This window comes from Siniperca chuatsi, linkage group LG20 (assembly GCF_020085105.1).
Source record: "Siniperca chuatsi isolate FFG_IHB_CAS linkage group LG20, ASM2008510v1, whole genome shotgun sequence".
NCBI classification, from domain to species: Eukaryota; Metazoa; Chordata; class Actinopteri; order Centrarchiformes; family Sinipercidae; genus Siniperca; species Siniperca chuatsi.
Window position 1 is genome coordinate 22,183,441 of NC_058061.1, and position 22,902 is coordinate 22,206,342.

A 22,902-nucleotide genomic window follows, 5' to 3' on the forward strand; every position below is an offset into this window, starting at 1 on the left:
CTGACTATTGGTCATACTAGCTTTGCACTGATTGCCACCTCCACAAATTCATTGACTCTGGCAAACAACGGACATTGGGTCAAGCAGCATTAGACTCCTAAAACTTTGCAAATAAACTTAAGATTTAAATAAATCATTTCACTCTTGACTCTGAGTCTGTTCGAAAGTAATCACCGAAATTAGTCCCTTTGATTAGTGATTAAATTACATTAAATTCAGTTTTATTTATATAGCGCCAATTCATAACAGAAGTTATTACTCTTTATAATATTATTTACAGACACCCAACAATTCCCACCATGAGCAAGCACTTGGCGACAGTGGCAAAGAAAAACTTGATTGTTGCTAACTGCAAAGGCATCTACTTCCAGTGAAACTTTCCAGCTAAAATGTAACTGCTTATATATACATATATATACATATATATATATATGTATATGTAGTAGCAGTAATGACTGCCACAGACATGTAACACTATAAAAGTAGGTAATTTAGGCTATTTATCTGGTGTCACTACAAGGCTCGCATGGGGTGACCATCTTGAAATAATGCATTCAAGACAATAACAGGAGGTTTTCTGTTCCTTTACTTCTACCAACATTGCGTGAATGAAGCATAAACCTCGTTTTCCTTCTTTTTCTTTTCAAATATCATTTACTTTTCAGCAAATATCCACAGTGGAAAGTCACACTGCATTAGCTAATAGCACTTCCTGTTGATACTGTGACCATGACCATATGGTTTACTTTTGATTCTGAAAAAAGTTGATGATTATGATTATTATAACTATGCCTTTTTCTATATAATTTCCATAGGGGTTTGAGGACGTTTATCCCCAACGGAAATCTTTATTGGCGCAAACTGATCCACTTGGGTTAAAACACTACGAATAGAGCTTATACCATCACTTTCACTCAGGACCATATATACTAAAAATGTGATAATATCAGCTTTCTTCAGATTTAAGAATTGACCAAACACAGTATCTCTGCTGTGTTAAACCCTCGGCAGATTGTGTAAACTGGTGCAGATTCTTCCAGAAGAACTGGCGACATGGCAAAACAAACAGCTACTGTCACAGAAAGAGAAGGGAAAGTGAAGCCTGGATAAACACCAGCTCTCCACGTCTCTGTATCACTCACCCAGTAACTGTAGAACACACTCACTTACTCTCCATCTCCCCCACACAAACACACACTATTCCTATTCCTGCTGCAGGACACACATCTGCACAGGATTATCAGATTAGCATCTGGAGATTTGGCTTCCCTGACAGGGTCTGTGAGTGAATTGGGGCACTTGGATGGTGTTGATGTATGGAGCAGGCAGAACTGCTTTCTAATTGGTGCTCATGAAAACTCACTGTCCACCTGCAGTATGATGCTTCCATATCACCGCCGACACCACAGCCGCTGTCTTCCTTCCTTCTTCCCGTCCTCGCTTTCTCTGCCAGTCCCCATCACCGACTTACTCCATTTGCTGTTTCTGGCTGTGTCAATCCTTCACAAATACAACACACTCACACACACACACACACACACACACACACACACGTATACACACTCCCTATCCCATCTCCCTGTGGTAAATTACAGCTGGCGTGGAGGTCGTCTCACTCCAGCTGGCTGATAGACTTCAGATTCCTGAGCAGCAGATGTGATGAGCTACGGCTGCTTGGGGACAGGCAAGGTGGTCACTCACACACACACACACACACACACACACACACACACACACATGTGTACTACTATATACCTGTAAGGGCTTCTTATTGACATCATTCAATCTCGAATTCTGAAATTAACCCTAAACCCAAGTCCTAAATTTAAACTAATCTTAGAGTCGGGTTGTATACTTTCTACTAAATAAGTCCGCATACAACACCTAAATGACAAAATATGTTAGCTAGTTGCTAACTTTGCTAAAAGCTAACTGATGTTTGGTGCTGGTAGGTAGCGTTCAGTGGGTTTTTAGAGCTTTTTTGCCGAAAACAGCTGCCTGCTGCTGCTGGAAACAAGCCTGGTGAGAGCCGTGAGACTGAACCAAAACAGTAAAGTCCCAGGCTGTAAAAGGCTTGAGGAAAGTTAAGATGAAACCAGCACATCTTCAAGTGAAAACGTGACCGTCTAAGATGAAAGGGGGCCTTCTCTACCCTTTAAACAATCACTGTAGGTTATAAAACTAGCAGTCATGGGTGGAAACATAAGCAATCAATCTTTCTTCCTTTTCTCGTGGCATAACATGCAAATTTGAGTAATGTGAGGGGAAAACTCCCCTGACCAAACCCTAACCTTAAACCAACTGCAACTCCTGACCTAACAAACTTGATCATAATTATCCTAAATGCAACACACATTGGCAGCATCATGTAGCATCGCATCATTTGACATGCGTAAATTGATGCTCATAGCACACAACGGACATGTCATAAAGACAGAAGAAACAGTCAAGGGAAGTAGCCAGGATGTACTTTTTGTAGCTTTCCAAAACCAATGGCACACTTTTGCACTACCAACTATTGTAGCCATTCATAACAGATAAATAACATACATACACATATATATATACTGTATATGCATAACACTTTTGCCTTTCGGACGACTATTCATACGAACTACTTCGTTTTAAGCATTCCCGGGCCTTAACACTAATCTGTGGCTGCAAGTTACTGTTTTTGAAGTTCAACAAGACCAACAAAGTGGTGACTCTTCTTCTAGTGGAATGATCTGGCTGTTGCGGCATGTCAGTTTAAGTATTTGACAGTTAACAGTCTCCCAGTTAAACTTGCGTACATACTATTATTTTGAGCTTATCAAATATCTAAACATCTAAATCTCCAGTAGCTCCTGAAAAAAAAAACGGTGTAAAAGTAAGTAGGTTACACCTGTTATTTCAGTGCGTCAGATACATATTTAATCAACATATCATATTTGATGCTGTTCATCTCTTTTTCAGGTTGTGAACATTAATTAGACTGACACTCAAAATGTAGTGCCAAGAAAAGCTTATTACAAACCTCAAATGAGCTTTAAGTTATTTATAACTTCCGCTACTCACAAATGTTGAAAGCGAAACCCAGGTGGATTCAACAAAATAACTCTTTACTTCTTGATCTCCACTGTTGTAGAATTGAGGAGCAATCAAAATGACTTTCACAAACTGTTGGAGCTCACAAGCGTTGCAAAAGGGCAGCACACACACACACACACACACACTGACACTGACCAGACCATGCAGAAGAGGGTGGGCAAGAGATTCAAGCAGAAACACACTGCAAGCGCCATGTGCCGCTGGGTTTTGCAACATGAAATACATCCACTCAGAGCAGAGGGGGGAGTGATTGCAGGCCTCTTTAGCAGCACGGCTGTTTGGTCGGTGGCATATGGTTGGCTGGTGGAGACACGTGTTATTGTCACGAATATACCTAAGGCCTCTACCCTGTGATTTCATCATCCCATTTACATTTCTAAGCTTCCCCGAGGCCACGTTTTTCTCCGAAGGTAACGTGATTATCTGCGGTGGTCACAGTTGCTCACAGAATAAGGTTCAGCAGGTAAAGTGGAGCCACTAATGTGCCTCTGTCCCTGGCAGCAAGCAGGTGTTGATATTACTTTGCCTTGGAGCCAATACTCGGCTTCCACAGCTTGTTTTGAAAATTTCAAGTAATGCGTGAGGTGGGGACTTCATTAATGCCTTTTCAATGCTACTTCTGCAGATGAATTCAACTGAAAAAAGTTACAAACTTTCAGCGCTCCCATCAAACATGTTCTGAAAGCTGATTTTAGCAGATTGGCTAAAAGAGGAAGAAGAAAGAGAACGAGGTTAAGGACTGAAAACACTCCCAGCTGGTTGTAAAATTGGCCCAGGAGACAGACAGACACCCAACTGACATAAAAAAAAACAACCCCGCTGTGCCAAAGGAACGCTGCTGTAGCACTATAGCTGACAACACAAAAGTCTATTTAGCATGCCAAAGTGAATTCTCAAGTTATAAGAACAAAGGATAAATCCCTGTTTATGCTCAAGAACAAGAAAACTGACAACGATGCAGAGAAAACTGTATTGTATTTACGAGCTGCACGGTAAATGAGCATTGGGCACATAGTCATTATTTAAGAGGAATGTATGCAGTAAGCTTTCCTCTAGGGACCACATAGAATTTTAAGTCATTTTGAACGAAACATCCAGTGCCACAGACCTTTGCACATCAACATAACCGATTGTTTGCTGAATGAAGACTATAAGATGCAGCTGAAAGCTCTGAAAGCTAGTGAGCAGACCTTAGACTTTTTGTTTCTCAAGTCTCGAGTTCAAGTTCTTCTTCTACTAAATTCCGTTGAATTTGTGTCGTTGAATTCTGCATGTCATTAACACAAGTCTAATTTTACACAGTCAAGGGTATAAGAGACCCTCAATGCAAACAAAATGCCATTCAGCAGAGCTGCCGTTAAGTATTTTAAGGCAAGTCCTGGTTCCAGGTCAAGCCTCAAGTCTCTGAGGGCAGTTCCAAGTCAAGTCTCAAGTCAATCAAGACAAAGTCAAAGCGAATCGCAATTCAAGTGTCTTTCAGGTCTCACAATGTCTGGTAAAATGACATGGCATTTGAACATTTTCCTTTCGAGGCTCTGTGCTAACAGCAGTGCTTCTTTTCAAAGCTGAGACAAAGTACTTTCAATTACTTTGCTTTCAAGTCAAATCTCTAGTCTGCATTTTTGTCTCAGGTCCACAGCGCCGCTCCTGTTATACAGAGTACCATCACATTTAGTTTCAGATGACAAAAGAACACTTTTTAGAAGCCATTTTTATGTTGCTTTGAATATTCAATGCTCCATTTTGTTGTATTTACATCAACATTTACTCATTAATACAGTTAATTGAATTTTACAAAATCAAAGTGCAAGAATTTCTTTCGCTGCATAAAATATTCATTCAACAGAACTACTGTGAAATAGGACTGCACCTAACGATTATTTTCATTAAATGTGCAGATCCTTTTATCGATTCATCGTTAATGGTCTATAAAACGTCATAAAACAGTGGGAAATGCCCATCACATTTTCCCAGAGTCCTTGTTGATGTCATCAAATGACAAATCCCAAAGATAGTCAGTTTACAATCAAATAAACAAGAGAAAACCAGCCAATCCTCACATGGGTAAGGCTGCAACCAGAGACGTTTTGGCATTTTTGCTTAAAATATGGCTTAAACAATTAATGATCATCATGATTATCAAAATAGCTGCCAGTTAATTTTCTGTCAATTGATTAATCCACTAATTGTTGCAGCTCTACTTTAAAATCTTTTGGAAGTCCAAGTCAAGTCTCAAGGTTTTACAGGCAAATCACAAGTGTTTTGGTCTCTGAATGCTGACCCATAGAATGACACATCTTTGACTTTTAAGTCTGAAGTCAAGTCTCAAGTCCTTATTTTCATGACTTATCCATGTCTCAAGTCTACAGATTTTCCATTTAATATCGCAAAATGTCATATTTTTGTTTAAAGAAGAGAAAAAACAAATCTGACATTGGAATGAGTAATGATTTGTCTCAAATGCCTTTTTGTTGAATCGTGATCTGATGTGTTTAATAGAAGTCTTCATAACTTGTGCAGCATGTCAGTGCTGCTGTGTCCATCTGAAGGTTTCTGATGTGAAGAGAGAAGAAAAAGACACAGAGAGACGTGTACTGAGAGACACTGCAAAAACATGCCCTTCTAGAGTTGAGTCTTAAAACTGTGTTTAGCTTAAAGACTCAATCTGCTATCCCCAAAAAAAAAAAAAAATTTTTTCAAAGAAGCCGGTTTATGTAAAAAACAAAACAAACACAAACCATCTTGCCTTCTTTCTGTATTTTTCCACTTGTTCTTAGAGGAGCATTAAATAAAACAAGGGAGAAAAAAAGAGAATCAGTCCTTTTATACCAATCTGTCACAGTGTGGGGATAGGAGGATTTCTGCTGAGAACATGTTAAGGCAAAGCTGAGGAGTGAAAAAAACAGCATTTCTGTGTCTGAACAGATGGATAACAGCAGACAAAACTGTTTACCTGGCACATAATGTCAAATCCTGTTTACAAATGGCTTTTTGAGCACTTCCGGGCAGAGAAAGGAAACAAATGCTGCAGGAGTAAAGATACAGTAATAGAGGAGAGGTGGAAATCGCTCCTGTGAATGTGTGCTCTAACACAGCACCACGACAACATATTCCTGCTCTGGCCTTTTGCCATTAAAGAAATAAACTGTGTAAGAGCACACACAACAAGTCTTTATAGATCTCGGCACAACTGGAGTCCACCAAAAATCAATACTATTTTTTTTCTCTCTGGAATATCTGAAACAGCGAGACTCTTCTGTGTATCTGTTTAGGCTGAATTTCTGATCTTGGATTTGGTCATTAGAGCAACAATCCAGCCTAAAGGCAGTCTGATTACTTTTATAATGGCAGACAGTTTAGTCAATACTTGTGGGCATTAAAGATATATCTCCCCAAACTACACACTAGAAGAACTGAGGCTCCATTTGTCAAGAAGCTGAAACTGAGACTAATTCAATGACAAGAAATAATGCTGAATATTGTTTTAAATTAATCTTTGACATACAAAACCATCATTTGAGTTGATTCTTCTCAGTGCACTACTTCATCATGGCTGGATTACTAACTGTGCAAAGTAAGCAACTACCCCCGGGACTCAAACCCAGGTTCACTGTGTGTCAATTGATTTGTCAAGTAATTGCTATAATTAAATGCTATGGACCGTAAAGGACCGTGCCAGTGATTTTGCATGTCTTAGCCCATTTGCTTTAAATCATGCATACTTTGCATCACGGCTAGCACCGCTGTGTTTGAGAAATTTAAATATATATTTTCTATTGTCCCAGGCAGCCATTGTTTTTCATTCATTTGTGTACGATATAAAAATTAATTAGCAGACTCTTGCATGCTTGAGTTGTGTAATTCATCACAGTGGATGTTAAGTCTCTACTCACTTTTGTCAACGGTGCATTATCATTGTGTGGTAACACAGTGCAGACTTTTCACATTAGTTTGCATTTTGATTGAAAATATATAATTTGAAAAACTCAACAGCGACGTCTCTTTCCAGAAATCCTAACCCGGTTACTCAAGATGATCCACAGATATGTTTCATATAGGAACTGTTTTCTTTCTTGCTGTTGAGTTTTTCAAATGTATTTTTTTGGCGCTTTGAGCTCCACAAGCCACATAAATCCTGTTATATTAAAAAATGGCAGACATCTCTACGGCCGATATCTCCATAACTCTGCAACTCACACCAAAACTATGTAGATGGATAAACAGCACTACAGGTATTTGGGGTGAACTGCCCCTTTAAAATGCCACCAGTGCATTGCAATACACTGAACATCTTATGCCTTGCTCTCCAGTCATTATGTACAGAGTATACAGCTATGCAGTCACACACTGTGTTCCATACATACAGTTACATAAAGTATAAAAATGTACACATGAAAACATTAATAAAAACAGCCTGAAATAAAGTCTTGAGTCACAACACTGACAAACTACTGAAGACTTGATGTTCACTGGGGATTAATGACACCACTTGAGAGTTTCAAGGGTTTGCGAATAAATTTTCATGCTGTAAAAAAAGAAGAATGAAAACCAACAGCTGCATGGAAGTTCAAAAAAAAAAAACATGTTAAAAAATGTTTCAACTGTGAAGCTTGCATTTGAAAATGGTCAGCAAAAATGGTGCGCAATAGGGAGTGCCACTTTTTTACTCGGCCTGTAGGTCAAAAATAACGTTGCCTCGTGTTTTCTGCATTTTTCACAATGGTTATATGGAATAGACGTGGGCAGATTAATACCTAAAGTATCGATACTATCAATACTAAGTCTTGTTTTGAGTATTGATACTAGTGTCAACAGGATTGATACCAACAAAACAAAATAAAAGATCTGTCTGACATTAGATCACGCTCTTGAACACTCTTTTTAGTGCATGCAGTCTCTGCTTCTCTGCTGCTGTTGTGTGCAGGCACGTAGCATTACCTAGTTAGTGCATTTTTATCCCACAATAAACGCTTGTTATTAAAAAACTGTCTTGTTTTCTTTCATGGATGTGATTACATAAATAACAGAGAATAGCGAAAAGAAATGCCTAATGTTTGGAAAATCATGCGGTGGTAATGGAAATGTCGTCAGAAGGAGCCTGTTAATGATGCATTTAGCTCAGAATTCATGGCTCCGCCCCTACATTAGCCACTTCTAATAATACAAACCAGTATCCATATCAATATTGGTGATTCTGACCCAGGTAGTACTTGATCTACCAACCAAATTTTGTGGTACCACCAAGTCCAAGCTTGGAGCACAGAGAGCAGGAAAAACAGGGGGCCATCTTATTTTTGCCCCTGGGCCCCATAATGGGTTAATCCGGCCCTGCTTTACATCCATAACAGTTTTCTATTTATGATCTATATACATGCTGCCTCTGTGGATACCATGTAGGCAGATATAAGGAAAACCATCAGCATGCATTAGATATGAGGCTTCCTCCAGCCTGGCTATTATTAGATTGTGTTTCAAAATCATCTGAAAGAAAAGTGTTTAATCTTACGTCCTGAGGCCCATATTTATTATTCTTTGCTGATGTTTGGGTGGCAATTATCAGTGAAATAAAGCAAATATTACAAATGAGCTCAGTCCAACGATCAAATGAATATGACCCAGATGAAACAAACATTACGGATTAATATAGAGGCTGAGGAGGAGGTTCAACTTCAAACATTCTATATGTAGCCCATGTAACATCAAAGGACCATTGCCAGATAACCATGAAACCATGGTTTATAATTAGCAGTCTCATGTCTGCAGCATTGTTAGAACAAGGGCTTATCAAAATAAGAGGACATCATTTCCCATAAACCCCAGTGCTTTCTGTGACCACAGGAACCAACGTTCACTCAAATTAATGATGAACAATTGTAGGAAAACAAGGGACTACAACTCCAATCTTTGCTCATTTTTGACAAAAGAAGGGGAGGAGGAAATAAAATATGTTGACAAATCAAGAGTGAGCATGAGGCTTGAGAGCTGAGACTCCAGATAAGATTGACCCTACATTGACACCGGTCTAGTGGGGCCACCCTGCTGGAGGTTTTTAATTTACAGCCGGGGCAAACGATCAGAATGTTACAGGAAATGGTACTGGTGAGAAATCCCCAGACCTCTAGCCCCTACCACCTGACCTCTGGCTTTATGAGAGAGCAGATTTCTGCCTCCAACCCAATACAATAGAGGTTAATTTGGTTTGTGGGGCTGCAACCATTGAAAAATTCAATTTAAAAAAAACTCAACATATCTGTCCAGAAATAATCCACAGATCTCACTCTGAAGAGTTTTCAACCACAAATTACAGAAAAACACACAGCTCATGGAGGCAGTTAAAGCACTTTAATACCCTTGGTGCCTGATTGTCACAGTTTGCGCCAAAGTTCATAACTCAGTCAAGTCTGAACACACAGACACGATACATATATTTTCAAAGTCAGTGTACACTTTCTGGGTATATCATTTCCATGTTTTTAAGTTGACTTCAGTACAGTTGTCTGTGCACCCATTGCAAACAGGAACTGCTAATAGCTAATTCTACATACTTTTGAGGGCGAAAGTTTACCAAAATATAAAAAATGTAGACTATAAAACAGGTTGCAGCCCACAGTGTAACTCACTGAATCCATGGCGACATTATACTTTCTGTTTACATCCCCCAAAGCATTATGGGAACTGTCGCGGCGGATGGGGTGGGGGGCATGGTTGTTTCGATTTTGTCTGACAGGGAGCCCACAGTGTCAGAATTTGAAAACCCCAGCCTTAGAATAATGAACTGTAGCTCCTTCGCTTCAGAAAATCACCTAAGGGTGCTGTCACTGTGCCCACAGAATCAGTCTCCCGTTCACTGTCATGGGAGCAATGCCAAGCTTTGCCTCTTGATTACATCACAGATTAGAGTCTTGGCACTTAGGAGACATTCGTGTCCACAATCCAGGCTCAACTGTGCAAGATAATAGCCTGCCTTGAAATCTGACCGGCTGCTTTATCATTCCTGTAGATGTCTGCAGTTTAACCTGACATCAAGCTACATAATAACAATTGGCTGATAAATGAGCTCCATCTCATCAGTCTCTGACCGAAGACCTAACCAAGCCGAGACATAGGCAGCGCCAAACGTCTTCGTTGAAATGGATTCGGACCGCCAAAGGAAAAGAAAAGAAAAGAAAAAGCACATTTTAGAGGAAACTCCAGCGAGATCATGAGAATGACAATTTATTTCTGACCTCGGAACCAGCAGTTCACGAAACAATCTCCACTTACTCGCTTGTTCTGGAGCTTTCAACCATCAAGCTTTCAGCTGTCAAGCTGGACTCTTACGGATGAGAAGTCTGGAAAGTGCTCGGAATAACTTAAAGTTTGAACGTGTATACTGTCCGACAAAGCCAAAACGCAGTAACTACATATTTGGCCAAAACTGAGTTAAGACTGGAATCTGACTTTTGAATGACTGTTTTACCATATAAAATGTGCTATGCTATAGAAATGTATAATTTCTGTGAAAAAAGAATAGTCAAAATTGAAGTAGCAGAGGCCTAGAGATCCAGATTTTCAGTCCTTAGTATGAGTCAAGCTTCAAAAACATCCTACACTTCCAATAATGCGACTCAATCGTACCATTTCCCTGCCTCATGTTGTAAACTCCACACCTTCAGTAACGTAGGCTGTCTGTCACAAACGTGACGCCTCAAGCCAAAGTCTCTCCCAGACCGAGACAACTGATGACATCATCCGGGTTGTTTTCTGAGCAGTGATGAGTATGATGAGTATGCTGCCCTCTGTGTATGTTTGAAGCTGGTGAGATCTGCATGGCTGTAAATTAAAAAAGATGAAACGGCTCTTACTCCAGTGCCCGGTCTTGTGTCACGCCTCATTCGGTCAACTTGCTAGTTTTGTCAAAACTTGACATTTATTGGTCAAATACAACCTACTTAGTTACCAGGCCAGAGTCAACATTTCATTGGCGAAGACCAGTAAATAAATATTTGATGTCCGTTACAATGGCAGTTGGGTCTTAAGGTGTTTAGGGGAAACAGCAGCTGAGGTGAAAGGTGTTGTATAGTCTAATTACCACAGTAAATTATGGCCGAAAGTATTTAACAGTTGTATTCACCACCTGGAGGCTCAGTAGGCGTGACTACCTGAAGCTGCAGTGGTAGAAAGAACACACCCTCCTCTCTACAGACATGCATGCAACATCACAACCGTGCACCAATTCACACCTACTCATTTTATAACGCCTGGGGGAAAAAAGAACAGAATCATCTTGTTCCTAGTAGGCTTACCTCAATTAAAACATTTTCTTAAGGCCAAACCAATCCGAACGGGAGGGCGGGGCTAGGCCACTGACGTAGGGTGGCTGTCACATAAAGTCTTTCTCCTCTGAGGGCCGAGGTGCAGAGAAAAAGAGGAGAGCCTGGCGTGCGTGATGTGTAAAATACAGTGGATGAGCACCAGTTTCCATACTGTCAATTCCCACATGTATGTCTCAATTAAAAAAAAATATATATATATATATATTTTTTTTTTTTTTTAATTAATTTAGTTGTATTAATTTCGACATTAATGGTAAAAACTCAGATAGTGTATCTGCAACTTTTCTCCTGTTTCAGGCGCGTCGGTGTGTGGAGAGCAGGATGAACCCACTGATATCTGCCTTGGAGTTAAAAAGCCCTTGGACACATTTGCACAATTTACAGTGAAAAGAGGTGGCTTTTTTATTTTTATTTATTTATTTTTCGTTTTTACCACGTTTTCACCAAAATATAAGCCTACGAGACTCTGTAGACACAGTTTAAACACACTAACGGGAGCGCGGTGCGGATGGGTATCTGCTGAAACACAGTAAAGTGAATGGAATGCATTGCTCCGCCGATCCGCGCTGATGTCCCGGACGCGTCTGCCTGCGCAGAGTTAGACCCGTGGAAATTATCTACCGTGTTCATTGTGACTTGCATTAAAAAAAAAAAATTAAAAAAAAAGCCCACCCGTGTCATGCGTGCGTCAGAAGCCTGCGCATCCGGTCCTGGAGGCTCCACGGTATCTGGCACACACGCGCACGATTACACACACACGCGCTGAAAGACATTAAGGTGACCAAAGACTAAAACAACAGGATTACTGCATGTCACGCACACACACTAAGGTACATTTTGCTAATTGCAAACAGTGCGTCCTGAGAAGCATTTCTTGTGAATACACCCCACACACACACACACACACACACACACACACACACAAACCAAAGCCCACCCTCAGCCTCAGTCATCTCACAGAATTAAAAAAAAAAGTTAAAAATAATTCATTCTTTATGTGACGCACCTGCCCCAAAGACACAAATTACGCCCAGAACTCACCTGATATGCAGACAATGAAATTGGCTTGGAGAATGATCAATAGTTCCCAAATTATATCCATCCTCTGTCTTCATTCCACGTGCATTACGCACAGATTAAAAAAAAAGGAGATAAATAAGAAACGGAGCTTTAGTAACTGCAGATGTCCTGTCCTTCCAGACTGGATCCCGCTGCACACCTTCCACCAGGTATTTTCCACACCAGACACATAGCAGGTGATCAAAGCCCGAGGAAGAAATGCTGCACGTTCCCACCACTAAATGCAACAATTCCAGAGATGGCAAAAAAGGATGAACTCCAGACAAAAAGAGCCGAGCAGAGCACTGATCCTCTGCTGCTTCACTGTATTATTCCAGTGCGCCCTAGATCGGACACATCCATCCATCCATCCGTCCAGCGCCGTTTCACAGAGCGGGCGTCCCCCGTTCTTACCACGGAAAGTCACACATGATCGCAGTAAAATCTCTGTGTGGGAAGAGAGAAACAGAAAGCGCAGATTAATGAGGTGGGACAGCTGTGGGATCAGACTAACACCTGGAGACGCCTCACAACTCAGAAACTCGCATCGCCAGGTGGCGAGCCTCCGATCAAGACTTCTCCCCGTCACTGCAAGGGACGAGCGTCAAGCTCGGCGGCGGAAGACAACGCAGACTTCCGGTTTAGGCTGTCAAAGTGGTTTGTTTACTTCAGTGTGTTTTGAATGTGTGTGTATAGGCCCGCGTTGGTCGCATTTCAGGCGAGTTTTAACATTTTTAAATGTTATTTTGTGACATTCCCCTGTAACGGCTGAGAGTAAAAGGTGCAAAGAAATCCGAAAACATGAAACGGACTCTCGGATACACAGGAGACCGCTTAAAGGGACTAATAATGTGATGATAGTGTATCTAATTGGTGTGGCCAGTATAGATTCAACTCAACTAAATTCAACTCTTCCATTATTTTAGCTTACTGCTTAAAGCGTCACGTGATTACATCATATTTGACACCACTATAAACGATATTTAGGACATAATTGTTCTGGTATAGCTGTTCTTTATTCTGTGCTTTTAATTTGTACACATAACGGCAACATTTCCGGTCACGTTCTGGCTAACTCTGTTGAGCTTGACGCAGGGTTACTTGGCTCTCCATCCCACACAGCCTGGGCAGAACTGATCCACGGATTTGTCTAAATTAAAGGCATTCCGTGCCAATCTTAAACCGAATGCGGGAAGTCTGCTAATGAGAAGAAATGAAACACACTTACAGCCAATCAAAAAGGGAACCGCGCAGCTTTGACGCACCAGAGAATATCTGTCCTGAAACACGACTCTGCGTACAGAACAAAAAGTAGATAGTAGAAGAAGATGAAAGCGATCCAACTCGGGAAAAAGACAATAATGATCTGCCGAATGTCCTCAAAGAAATGAAACGTTGATAATGATGAGCAACAGTGATCTAATAATGATAAACTCCGTCTCCAAACGCGAGGAACTTCGCACTCCCCCGACGGGCGGCGGATGGATTCTCGCTAAAGGCTCGTAATGGACCTGCTGCTCCAGTCTGGCACCGGGCACCCAGCGATGCCACCCAGCTCTGCGGCTCTCTACTCACTATTAGGATTCACGAGGAGCGACGCGCGAGGCCGCGAGCGCATGCGGCGGCTGCGCGCACGGGCAGGCGGGGGCACAGGTGGATGAAAACCGCGCACTGCAGGGGGAAAAAACAAAAACAAAAAACCGTCTCATGTATCATGTTGAAATATTGTTTGTGTGAAATGGAGCACCGTCACTGAGCTGAGATAGAGCGTGATTCAGTTTCAGGTGCGGCAGGGGGAAAAAAGGCAGAACACGCAGTAACATCAAGAAAATGACACACTGACTGTAGAAATAAACAAGATTACCAAAAAGACAGGCCTCTCCACCAATCTGCTCCTGTCAAAAAGCTAAGATACTGTGTGTGTGTGTGTGTGTGTGTGTGTGTGTGTGTGCACGCGCCTGTGTTCCTTCCACAGCAGAAACACATTTACAGCACATCGTTTATTATAAGCCTAAAATACAGTTGGTATATCATTGACATTTCCTCTGAAATATTCACATTTTACATGAAAGGAAAGTGTTACTTACACTTTTCATATGTGTCTAGTTTGGGACTTCACATAGCTTTACTGTGTGTGCAATGTACTTTTGTGTATGTGGACACCCATTACAGTACATCATACGTTACACACACATGTGATAGCTGAACATGTCATTCCAAAACCTCGGGCATTAACGTGCTCTAACAGCCTCCGCTCTCCTGGTTCCAGGCTTTCCACCTGATGCTGGACCTGGCTGCAGGGATTTGCTCCCATTCTGCCACGAGAGCATTGGTGAGGTCCACCTCTGAGGGCTGGTGATCGGGTCTGGCTCGCAGTCGGCATTCCACTTCAGCCCAAAGGTGTTCTGTAGTCTCTAGCTCCGGTCTACTTCTTCCACACCGACCTGGGAAAACCACTTCTGTATGGCGCTGGCTTTGTGCACTAGTGATGACGTACAGTACATGTTGGCACAACACAGTTGTAGTTAGGGATACTGTAGTCAACTGTAAAGCCATTCTGCAGCATACTGTATACCACATAACTAGATCAGATAAGTGTGAAGTCTTTATCGAGTAGCACAGATGCAAGATACGAGTTCGACAGGAGACTTATAGGCTAAAGTGTATCATTTAAACATGTAGTAATCCGAAATAATCTGTATTTTCTGTCTAAAAACTACTAATCTATTAAAGGTTATGGCTGGTGATATTGTGTATTATTCTTATTATCAATAAATCCCATAAAAAGATCCAAACCAACAATGACTGTATCTACTAACAAGTACTGTGTGTGTATGAAAGCCTGATAAATCTTCCTCTGGGCCACAGAGCTCCACTGTTGTCCAAAGCTATGCTTCATCACCATGAACACACACACACTGTAGGTTATTATGACTCAGTCCCACACACAACATCCACTACACCAAATGTGTATAAATCCGCCGCTGAAAATAGTCCCTAACAATTGCACTATTTCCTCCTGTTTGAGTGGCGTTTAAAGCTAGTATCCAGCAGTTTTAGGAAATGACTGAGCCTTTTTTTTTTGAAAAGGAAACGATACAGTATTTGTGCAAAGCAGCGAGGTTCATTAATAAACGTCTTACATATGTGTTCCCTGCCTTTCTCTGGAGTCCTGTATCTGACGGCCTTCTTCAGTGAATGGCACTGGACCTGCTCAGACTGCTGAAGCCTCATTAGCTTCAGACAAGATCTGAATACATTTTTGAACAAATCAAGGAGTGTGGATTTTGTCCTCCATCACTTACACTGGAATGGTATTAAGAAGGGATCTCTTAATGGCCACTATGAACTAAAGGAATGGTTACAGCAAGTAAAGCCTTTTTTCCATATTAATATGGGCGCCTATTACTATCAGGACTATTGCTTTAAGACATACTTGAAAATTGTGAACCTCCCCCTCCACCCCCAGGGCTCCAGTGCTCCTCCTTCACCCATTTTCAAAGATTTCCATCTTCGGTAGAAATGAACGGGCTGAAGGAAGTTGGAAAGCGGTGAGAGATGGTTTTGGTCTTCATGGGATTTGTTGACAATATGAAATACACAGAAAGCCTTGCACAATATTACAATACTGATACTGAGACTCACCTTTACCTGACATTAACAGATATGATGTTGGATAATACAGATACTTGTCATACATAATGTCATTTTACATTGTGACAGGCACGTACAGCTCACTATTGATCCCTCCTCGTCAATAGCAGGGCTTACTGTAGGTTCTTTCTGTTCATTTAAATGGAAACTGCTACTGTGGAGCACAATATGAATCCAGCTGCAGCTCACTGTACCTGCTCAGCAGCCACTAGCTGGAGAAAATACATTCCATACAGAAAATACCAACCCTATTACTTCACCTGTTATTTTCTTTGGCACGGGGGCTTCTGAAAACCCAGAATTTTGTCAGGTGTTGTGCTGTTTGAAGGTATAAGGACTTAATGCTATGATTTTCCTCCATTTATCCCTTCCAGCTTGTGGCCCCTGGGATGTTCCAAGTAACAAAGGCTGGGCAGGAGGTAGAGAATGACTGGCAATCAATACCATACACAGCCTGATTTCTCAAGTGCCACTTTTCCACATTAGAGAGGTACATCCCCGCAGACTCCCCCGTCCCTTTGGACCCAAATGCTTTTACCTATCAAGACTCATCCAGTGTCTCTTTCCCACCATGTGGGCCTGCACGATGTAAAGCTGCTTCTTATAAGGAGGGACTTTCAAAGGTTATTCTCTCCTGGAAGCACACAATAGCGCATTCTGTTTCAACTCGAGATATGATTGCTATTCAGCTGACAAAGGTGTCTGTGCTGCTGGTGTGAGGAAGGAAATTGCTGTTCTCACAACTCAGTTCACTTTTCAAATCTGATTCCTCCATCAACTCTCTGATTCATTCTTTCATTTATGTTTTGGTGATGCGTTTTCGAATACAGTCCGTGGATCACAACAATTATTTGCATGAAGTGAAAAGAGAATCTAGTGAATGAATGACAGACAATTCAGGCTCATGTTATTCGAATGCAGTTTGGAAGCTTTCCAGGTTAGGGAGATGTCAATTCAATTACGTCTTACCTTCAAACTTTAAATTGGCCTCCAGAACTCCCTTGTTTAGCTAAATCAGTTGGGTCCCTGTTGCACTGTGTTGACTAGAAAATAGTCCTTTGTGGATGGAACACCAACAGTTGGAACTAGGGTTCATCAGAGCAGTCAGCTTCCTATTTCCAGCCCAGTCCTGGTGCTTCTTAAAAGGGATTCCTCTGTGGTGCTTGCTTGCCTCTGCACGCGAGGATGTGACACTCAGATCATGTGTCTTTTGCTTGTGGTACTTTCTTTTCACGTCTTTCTGCTTTAAAAAAAAAAAAAAAAAAAAAAAAAAAAAAAGCCCAGCATATGTACTGCATGTTCTTGATGGGACTGCCCCTCATAGGGCGATGATTTGATCAGTCGAGCAGCACGGAGCGGGGCAGCGCGACTCGTTTCTGTTGGCTGCTCCTGCGCTCTCGGCTCCGGGGCCGAATGTTGGTGAAGTACTTTTGAACCAGACGCTGGTACAACCTCCTCCACTGCCGTCCAGCGTGATTGACTCTGCGGCCGACAGAGCTGTCAGCAGCCCGGCAGGAGAGACGCCCCGTGCTATGCTAGGATTTTATAACTGAACTATGAGCAGGACTCACACTTTCTATTTCTGTGACTGTGTAGAAATGAGATGTTCTCATGTCACAGAGGATGAACAAAGGCATTCAAATGTGAGTCTTAAAGGTAAAACATGAGACTCATGTAGGCTGTTACTGGCCTACAATATAATAAGTGTGACTTAACATAAGAAGGTTGATTTGAGGCTACAAGTTATTAGCGCATTTGTCTGTACTATTACAATATACAGTATATAACAAGAACATATCCAATGTATATTAGTAGGTTTAAAGGGGATACAAGTAAGACGTTTCAATATTTGGGCATACATTTGTTGGCACACACTCTCTGCACTCGCTGCTACTTGCAATTAAAAAGTTTGAGAAGTTCTCTAATTCCTTTTGTAGACTTCATTCCAGATACTAGGGGGCAGGCAGATGTTAGGATCAACTCCAACATGATCAAGAGTGTATCCTTGCACTAAATGAGCAATTAATATTATGATCTCTTTAAACCCTTGGAAACATGTAGCCATGCCTTCCAGGCTGCACAGTTAGTTAAACAGCATTACAGCAACTACTGGAGCAGTGGAGAAGAGTTTGTGGGACGTAGGCCAAGTCTAGGGTTAAAATGTTGTACTCAAATCATATTGATTATGGAAAGTATTACTCCTGATGTCCACTGGATGCTTCAGTTATTCCGATATCCACTGCAACCATTTCCAAAGTGCAGCATCTTCAAGCAGTCTGTTCCTCAGCAGACACATTTCCAGTATTATTTAGATTTGTTTTGCAGCTCATTCATGATCGGTGTGGTAGCAGATACTTCGTGGTTGTACTATTTGTTTTACGAAGCATGTTGTTTTATCTTTATTTTGTATCTGTATTTCCTGAATGATAAGCAAAAAGAAAATCATAGTATTTCAATCTTGCTACGGAAGAGAAGTGGCATAAACAACAAGAAAAAACTATATACAGAAAGACAAACTAAGCAGCTAATGAAATGCATGATGAAATATTCAATAAATGCCAATTTACATTAAAGAGCAGTGTGTGAGCCACGGGTGAGATCACATATCCGAACAGCACTGGCCAAAATGGCAGCAGATCTGTGGACATTGGGGGTTATCTAAAGGCTTGCCTTCAGCTCCTTGTAGCACTTGCACTTCAACTGACTCTTCAACTCCATTCAGTACTCCACTGTACTCAATCAGAACTGCTTGTCAGATGGTCGAGTAGCTTCATAAACCCTCTTCCCACACACCTTTCCAACGTTAGGATTGGGGGAGATACTGTTTGTCCATCAATTTCTGTAACTGTCTGAAAGCGACAATCTGACATTCACACCCACCTCACGTCACGATTGGTCAGCTGTGCGGAGGTGAGAAGGGAGCCGGAGTTTGAACTTTTCATTCTTTTGAACTATTTCTAGCTAACACTATGGGCCTTTGCGCTGAGAATAGACGTCTCAGAACCACTTCCGTTTCTGCCACAATGTCACTCAGCAGTTGAAGTAGCGTAGGATTGATGCGATCATATACACTGCTTCACCAAACTATTTTTTGTTATTTGCTTGTGTCATCATTGTACGAATTAACTGTTAAGAAAAGCCCCACACCATCTGCCTCTGGCTGCCGATGTGTGATGCTGTGTGTTCACGCTCTGCACCGTCCAGACAATATGATTTCCTGAAGAAGCGTCTTTCCATTTGTTGAGTCATTGTTGTCAGAGCGATGGGACCAGTGATGAGCCTTTGCATTGCTGCACACACATGAACCAAAATAGCAGGTGTGCTTTAAGACTTCCCAGTCTGTGCACCCAGTACCTAGCACTGTGAGTTTGTCGTTGCACAATTGTATGCACAATTAAAATATGTCTGAAAACGTGCGCTGTGTGTTGTTATTTAAATGATTATTGCATCCTCCTCCTTCTATGATGGCCAGCCTTTCACTCCGCCCTCCAGTGTGGCGGTTCAGGACAACTATAAACACTTTCGCCTTCTGACATAGTCTGACAACATATCGCACAAATCATTGTTTTTTTTATCATAACACGGCCATTACACGTCAACTACAACTACAATTTCCCTTAGTGCTTTAACTTCAACTGACACTCTAATTCCATGCAGTGGTTACACTTCAACTCTATTCAGTGCTTGCACTCCAACTGAAACTTCAATTGTTTAATTTGCTTCTTCAACTACTTCAACTCCTTTCCTTGCTTCTGTTTCAACTGCTACTTCAACTTCTTTCAGTGCTGCAACTTCACTTCCCAACTTCAGTTCCTTTGAATAATTCAGCTTTAGGTATTATTGTCTATTACTGCAAATACTATTCAAATGCTCAAAAGAATCAACATTGTAAAACATTTAAGTGGTTTCAAATGTAATTTTGTTATTCAAATGCAATTTTTCAGCTCAAGTGATCTTTTTTCTTCAGAAAATGTAGCTTTTTCGAGATATGGAAGTTATTATTTACTGTAACAGTTTGCCTAAAATTGTGTCACCTGACAAAGAAAGGGCAACAATTCTGATGAATGAATGAAAAGCATCCATAAACAAACCATAATTACAAGATGTGAACATATTTCCAAATTTAAAACAGCTTCACAAACAACAGTTTAATCTGCAAAGAAGCAGTAGCACTTGAGATATAAATATTTTTGAGATGAGCAATAGTTATTATTGGTGTTCTGATTCTTAAATACATATGTTGTCGTTTGGATTAAATGGAACTTCTAAACTGCTTGCAGCATTTTCCATATGATCAGTCAGTGTATTTGTGCATGTACCTCCAGTTTAAGGACTTTTCTTAGATATACAGTATGTCAGATGTTTCATAGACATTTAAACCTTTAAATCTTCCTATAAATGTACAGATACAGGCGTTGTAACAGGATTATTTTTGCCTTCCTTTTTCTCGCATGAAATGTCTTCAGTGAGTGACGAGGTAGCAGAGAGATTTTTGGTGATACCAATTATCCTATGGTAATTGTGGTGCCGCTGTAAAATGACATTGTGTTTGAATGTATGCCTTGGAGAAGACACAGGATCAAATAAAGTATTAGAAATGGCAGAAAGCAAATATGTGATAGTCAAAACTCCAGCCGCAGTTCACATTGTTAATGTGTTTCTGATGAACAAAAGAAAAGAAAAACATCCTGGTTTCACAGCAGCCGGGCTGACACTATACACTTCATAATTTGCAGGTGAGGCTGTTCTTGCAAGCCTGATCGATATTCTTGTGGTTCAGAGGCCAAATTTATGCAGATGAAAGACACTAATTATGCTCATGCCTATGTGAGGAAGAATGACTGGGTTGCTAATGGGAAAATCAAAACACATTAAGGACAGCCAAATGATTTTATTTTTCTTCAATGACTTCGCCTGCTCAGAAACAGATGGAGAATGGAAGCCAGAGAGAGAGAGAGATTAGCTGCACGCAGGACAGGAGAGAGAAAATGCAACATGTTGAAAGATTTCATTTGGGCTAATTATGATTAATTCCGAATATATCTGTTAAAAGACGGCCAGGTCTCATTATTATTCAGCTAGGGTTTTGTTCCTCTCTCGTAGTCATGTTGCAGCTGTAAACAGACAGCTAGTCACTGGCCCCGGGAGGATTCAAAGTGTCCGTCAGTGAGAGAATTAAAATGGCACTGTCTGTGTGTGTGAGAGAATCCAAAGTGAAGGGTTAACCCAACTCACCCCATAGGTAGATTAGCATAACATATTTGACTCATCTTTTAGGCTGCCAAATCTGTAATATGACATAAAGATAGTGTCAAATAGTGTCAGTGTGTGTCTATACTGGATATTCATATTCAGTAATTATTAAGTCTTAATTTGTGTGTATGCATTGACAGGGGTTTTCAAAGTCTTAAACTGTGGCCCCTCATCAGACAAATCGAGGCATCTCATCGAGACAACTTCATTTCCATTCCACACTGGCTGGTGTGGGATGGCCCTCAATTAAGATAACGCTAAATGCACATGCACAAATGGAGAAGGAGTGGATAGGGCGAGTGTGTAGATGGATGGAACAATACTATGTAACTTTTGCTGAACAGTGGCCACTGGGGCCACATATGGCAATAACAGAACAATGGATTCAATTCTCTTGAATCATTTGCTTTTAAGCTGAACTAATCAATATATTAACAATGGATCAAATGACTATGTGTAATGGAGCCCGGATCCCTCTAGTGCCACTTTTAACATTCCTGTGGTCATTTCGGATAGGTCCTTAATGTGAAACAGACACAGCCGACACAGCAATAATAATAACTTAATAAAGATCCGGGCCAGAACCTTACCTCCAGTCTCAACCTCGAATCTGAAGCAGCACAGACTTTTTAAGATGGCTCTTCTCAATGTAAGATCCCTCTATAAACAAAATGTTTATTTTAAATGATTTTATCTCTTCTACTGATTTAGATTTTATGTTTTTAACTGAATCCTGGTTACGTCCTGGTGATGACAGTCAGCTGGCTGAATTGTGCCCTCCAGATTATGACTGCTTCAGCCGCCCTAGGGTTTGTGGTCGAGGTGGGGGCCTTGTTACTGTCTATAGGAAGCATTTAAAGTGTAACTTCATAGCTTGCAATGATTTTTCCTCCTTTGAAGTGCTCATGTTTAAACTTGGTGGCCCCCTCCCAGTTATATTTGCTATTATTTATCGCCCCCCTAAACCAGCTGGCTCCTTCTTGTTGGAACTCCCTGAGTTTATGTCCAGTCTTGTGTTAAATTATGACAGAATTGTTCTTTGTGGTGATTTTAATATTCATGTTGATGACTCCTCTAATGCCCTTGCTACTGATTTTTAAATATCACTAACTCTTTTAACTTTCAACAACATGTGTCTGGCCAAACTCATTCCCATGGCCACTCCTTAGACCTAGTCTTTAGTCTGGGCCTGAAAACCCCATCTATGGAAATCAGGGACATGTTTCTATCTGATCACCTCTGCATTGTTTTTAACTGCGAATGAGAGGCTGCTAGTACTGTCTGATCCCGCTCTAAGTACACACACGTCCTTAATGAGCTTAGTGCCTCAAAATTCTGTACACTGTTCAGTTCTCCTGGCAGAGTGTTTCCCAATTCCTCCAACACCAACGATTTGGCTGATTACTTTAACTACCTGTGTTCTTCAACCTTAGATCTCATTGCTCCTCTGAAAAATAGACCAAACTCAACGACTAGAAAACAGCTATGGTTAAATAACAATATTCAAAGCTGTAAAAGGAAATGCAGAAGA

At 41.0% G+C, this 22,902-nt stretch overlaps 1 protein-coding gene and 1 long non-coding RNA gene across 2 annotated transcripts in view; one reads left to right on the forward strand and one right to left on the reverse strand.

Annotated features, from left to right (window-relative positions):
* Nucleotides 1-14,008, reverse strand: part of ca10a (carbonic anhydrase Xa) — a 223,912-nt gene extending 209,904 nt beyond the window's left edge. Inside the window, exons 1-2 of the mRNA XM_044178891.1 lie at nt 13,693-14,008; nt 12,447-12,911 (exon numbers count right to left, since the gene is read on the reverse strand). Coding sequence (XP_044034826.1) covers nt 12,447-12,507 — 61 coding nt within the window. The 5' untranslated portion in view covers nt 12,508-12,911; nt 13,693-14,008. The remainder of the gene's footprint in view (nt 1-12,446; nt 12,912-13,692) is intronic.
* Nucleotides 14,009-14,121: 113 nt separating this feature from the next.
* On the forward strand, nt 14,122-15,211 carry LOC122867732. The gene is made up of 2 exons (XR_006375982.1): nt 14,122-14,248; nt 14,734-15,211. It is a non-coding gene; the product is annotated as an uncharacterized LOC122867732 (long non-coding RNA).
* Nucleotides 15,212-22,902: the final 7,691 nt, after the last annotated feature.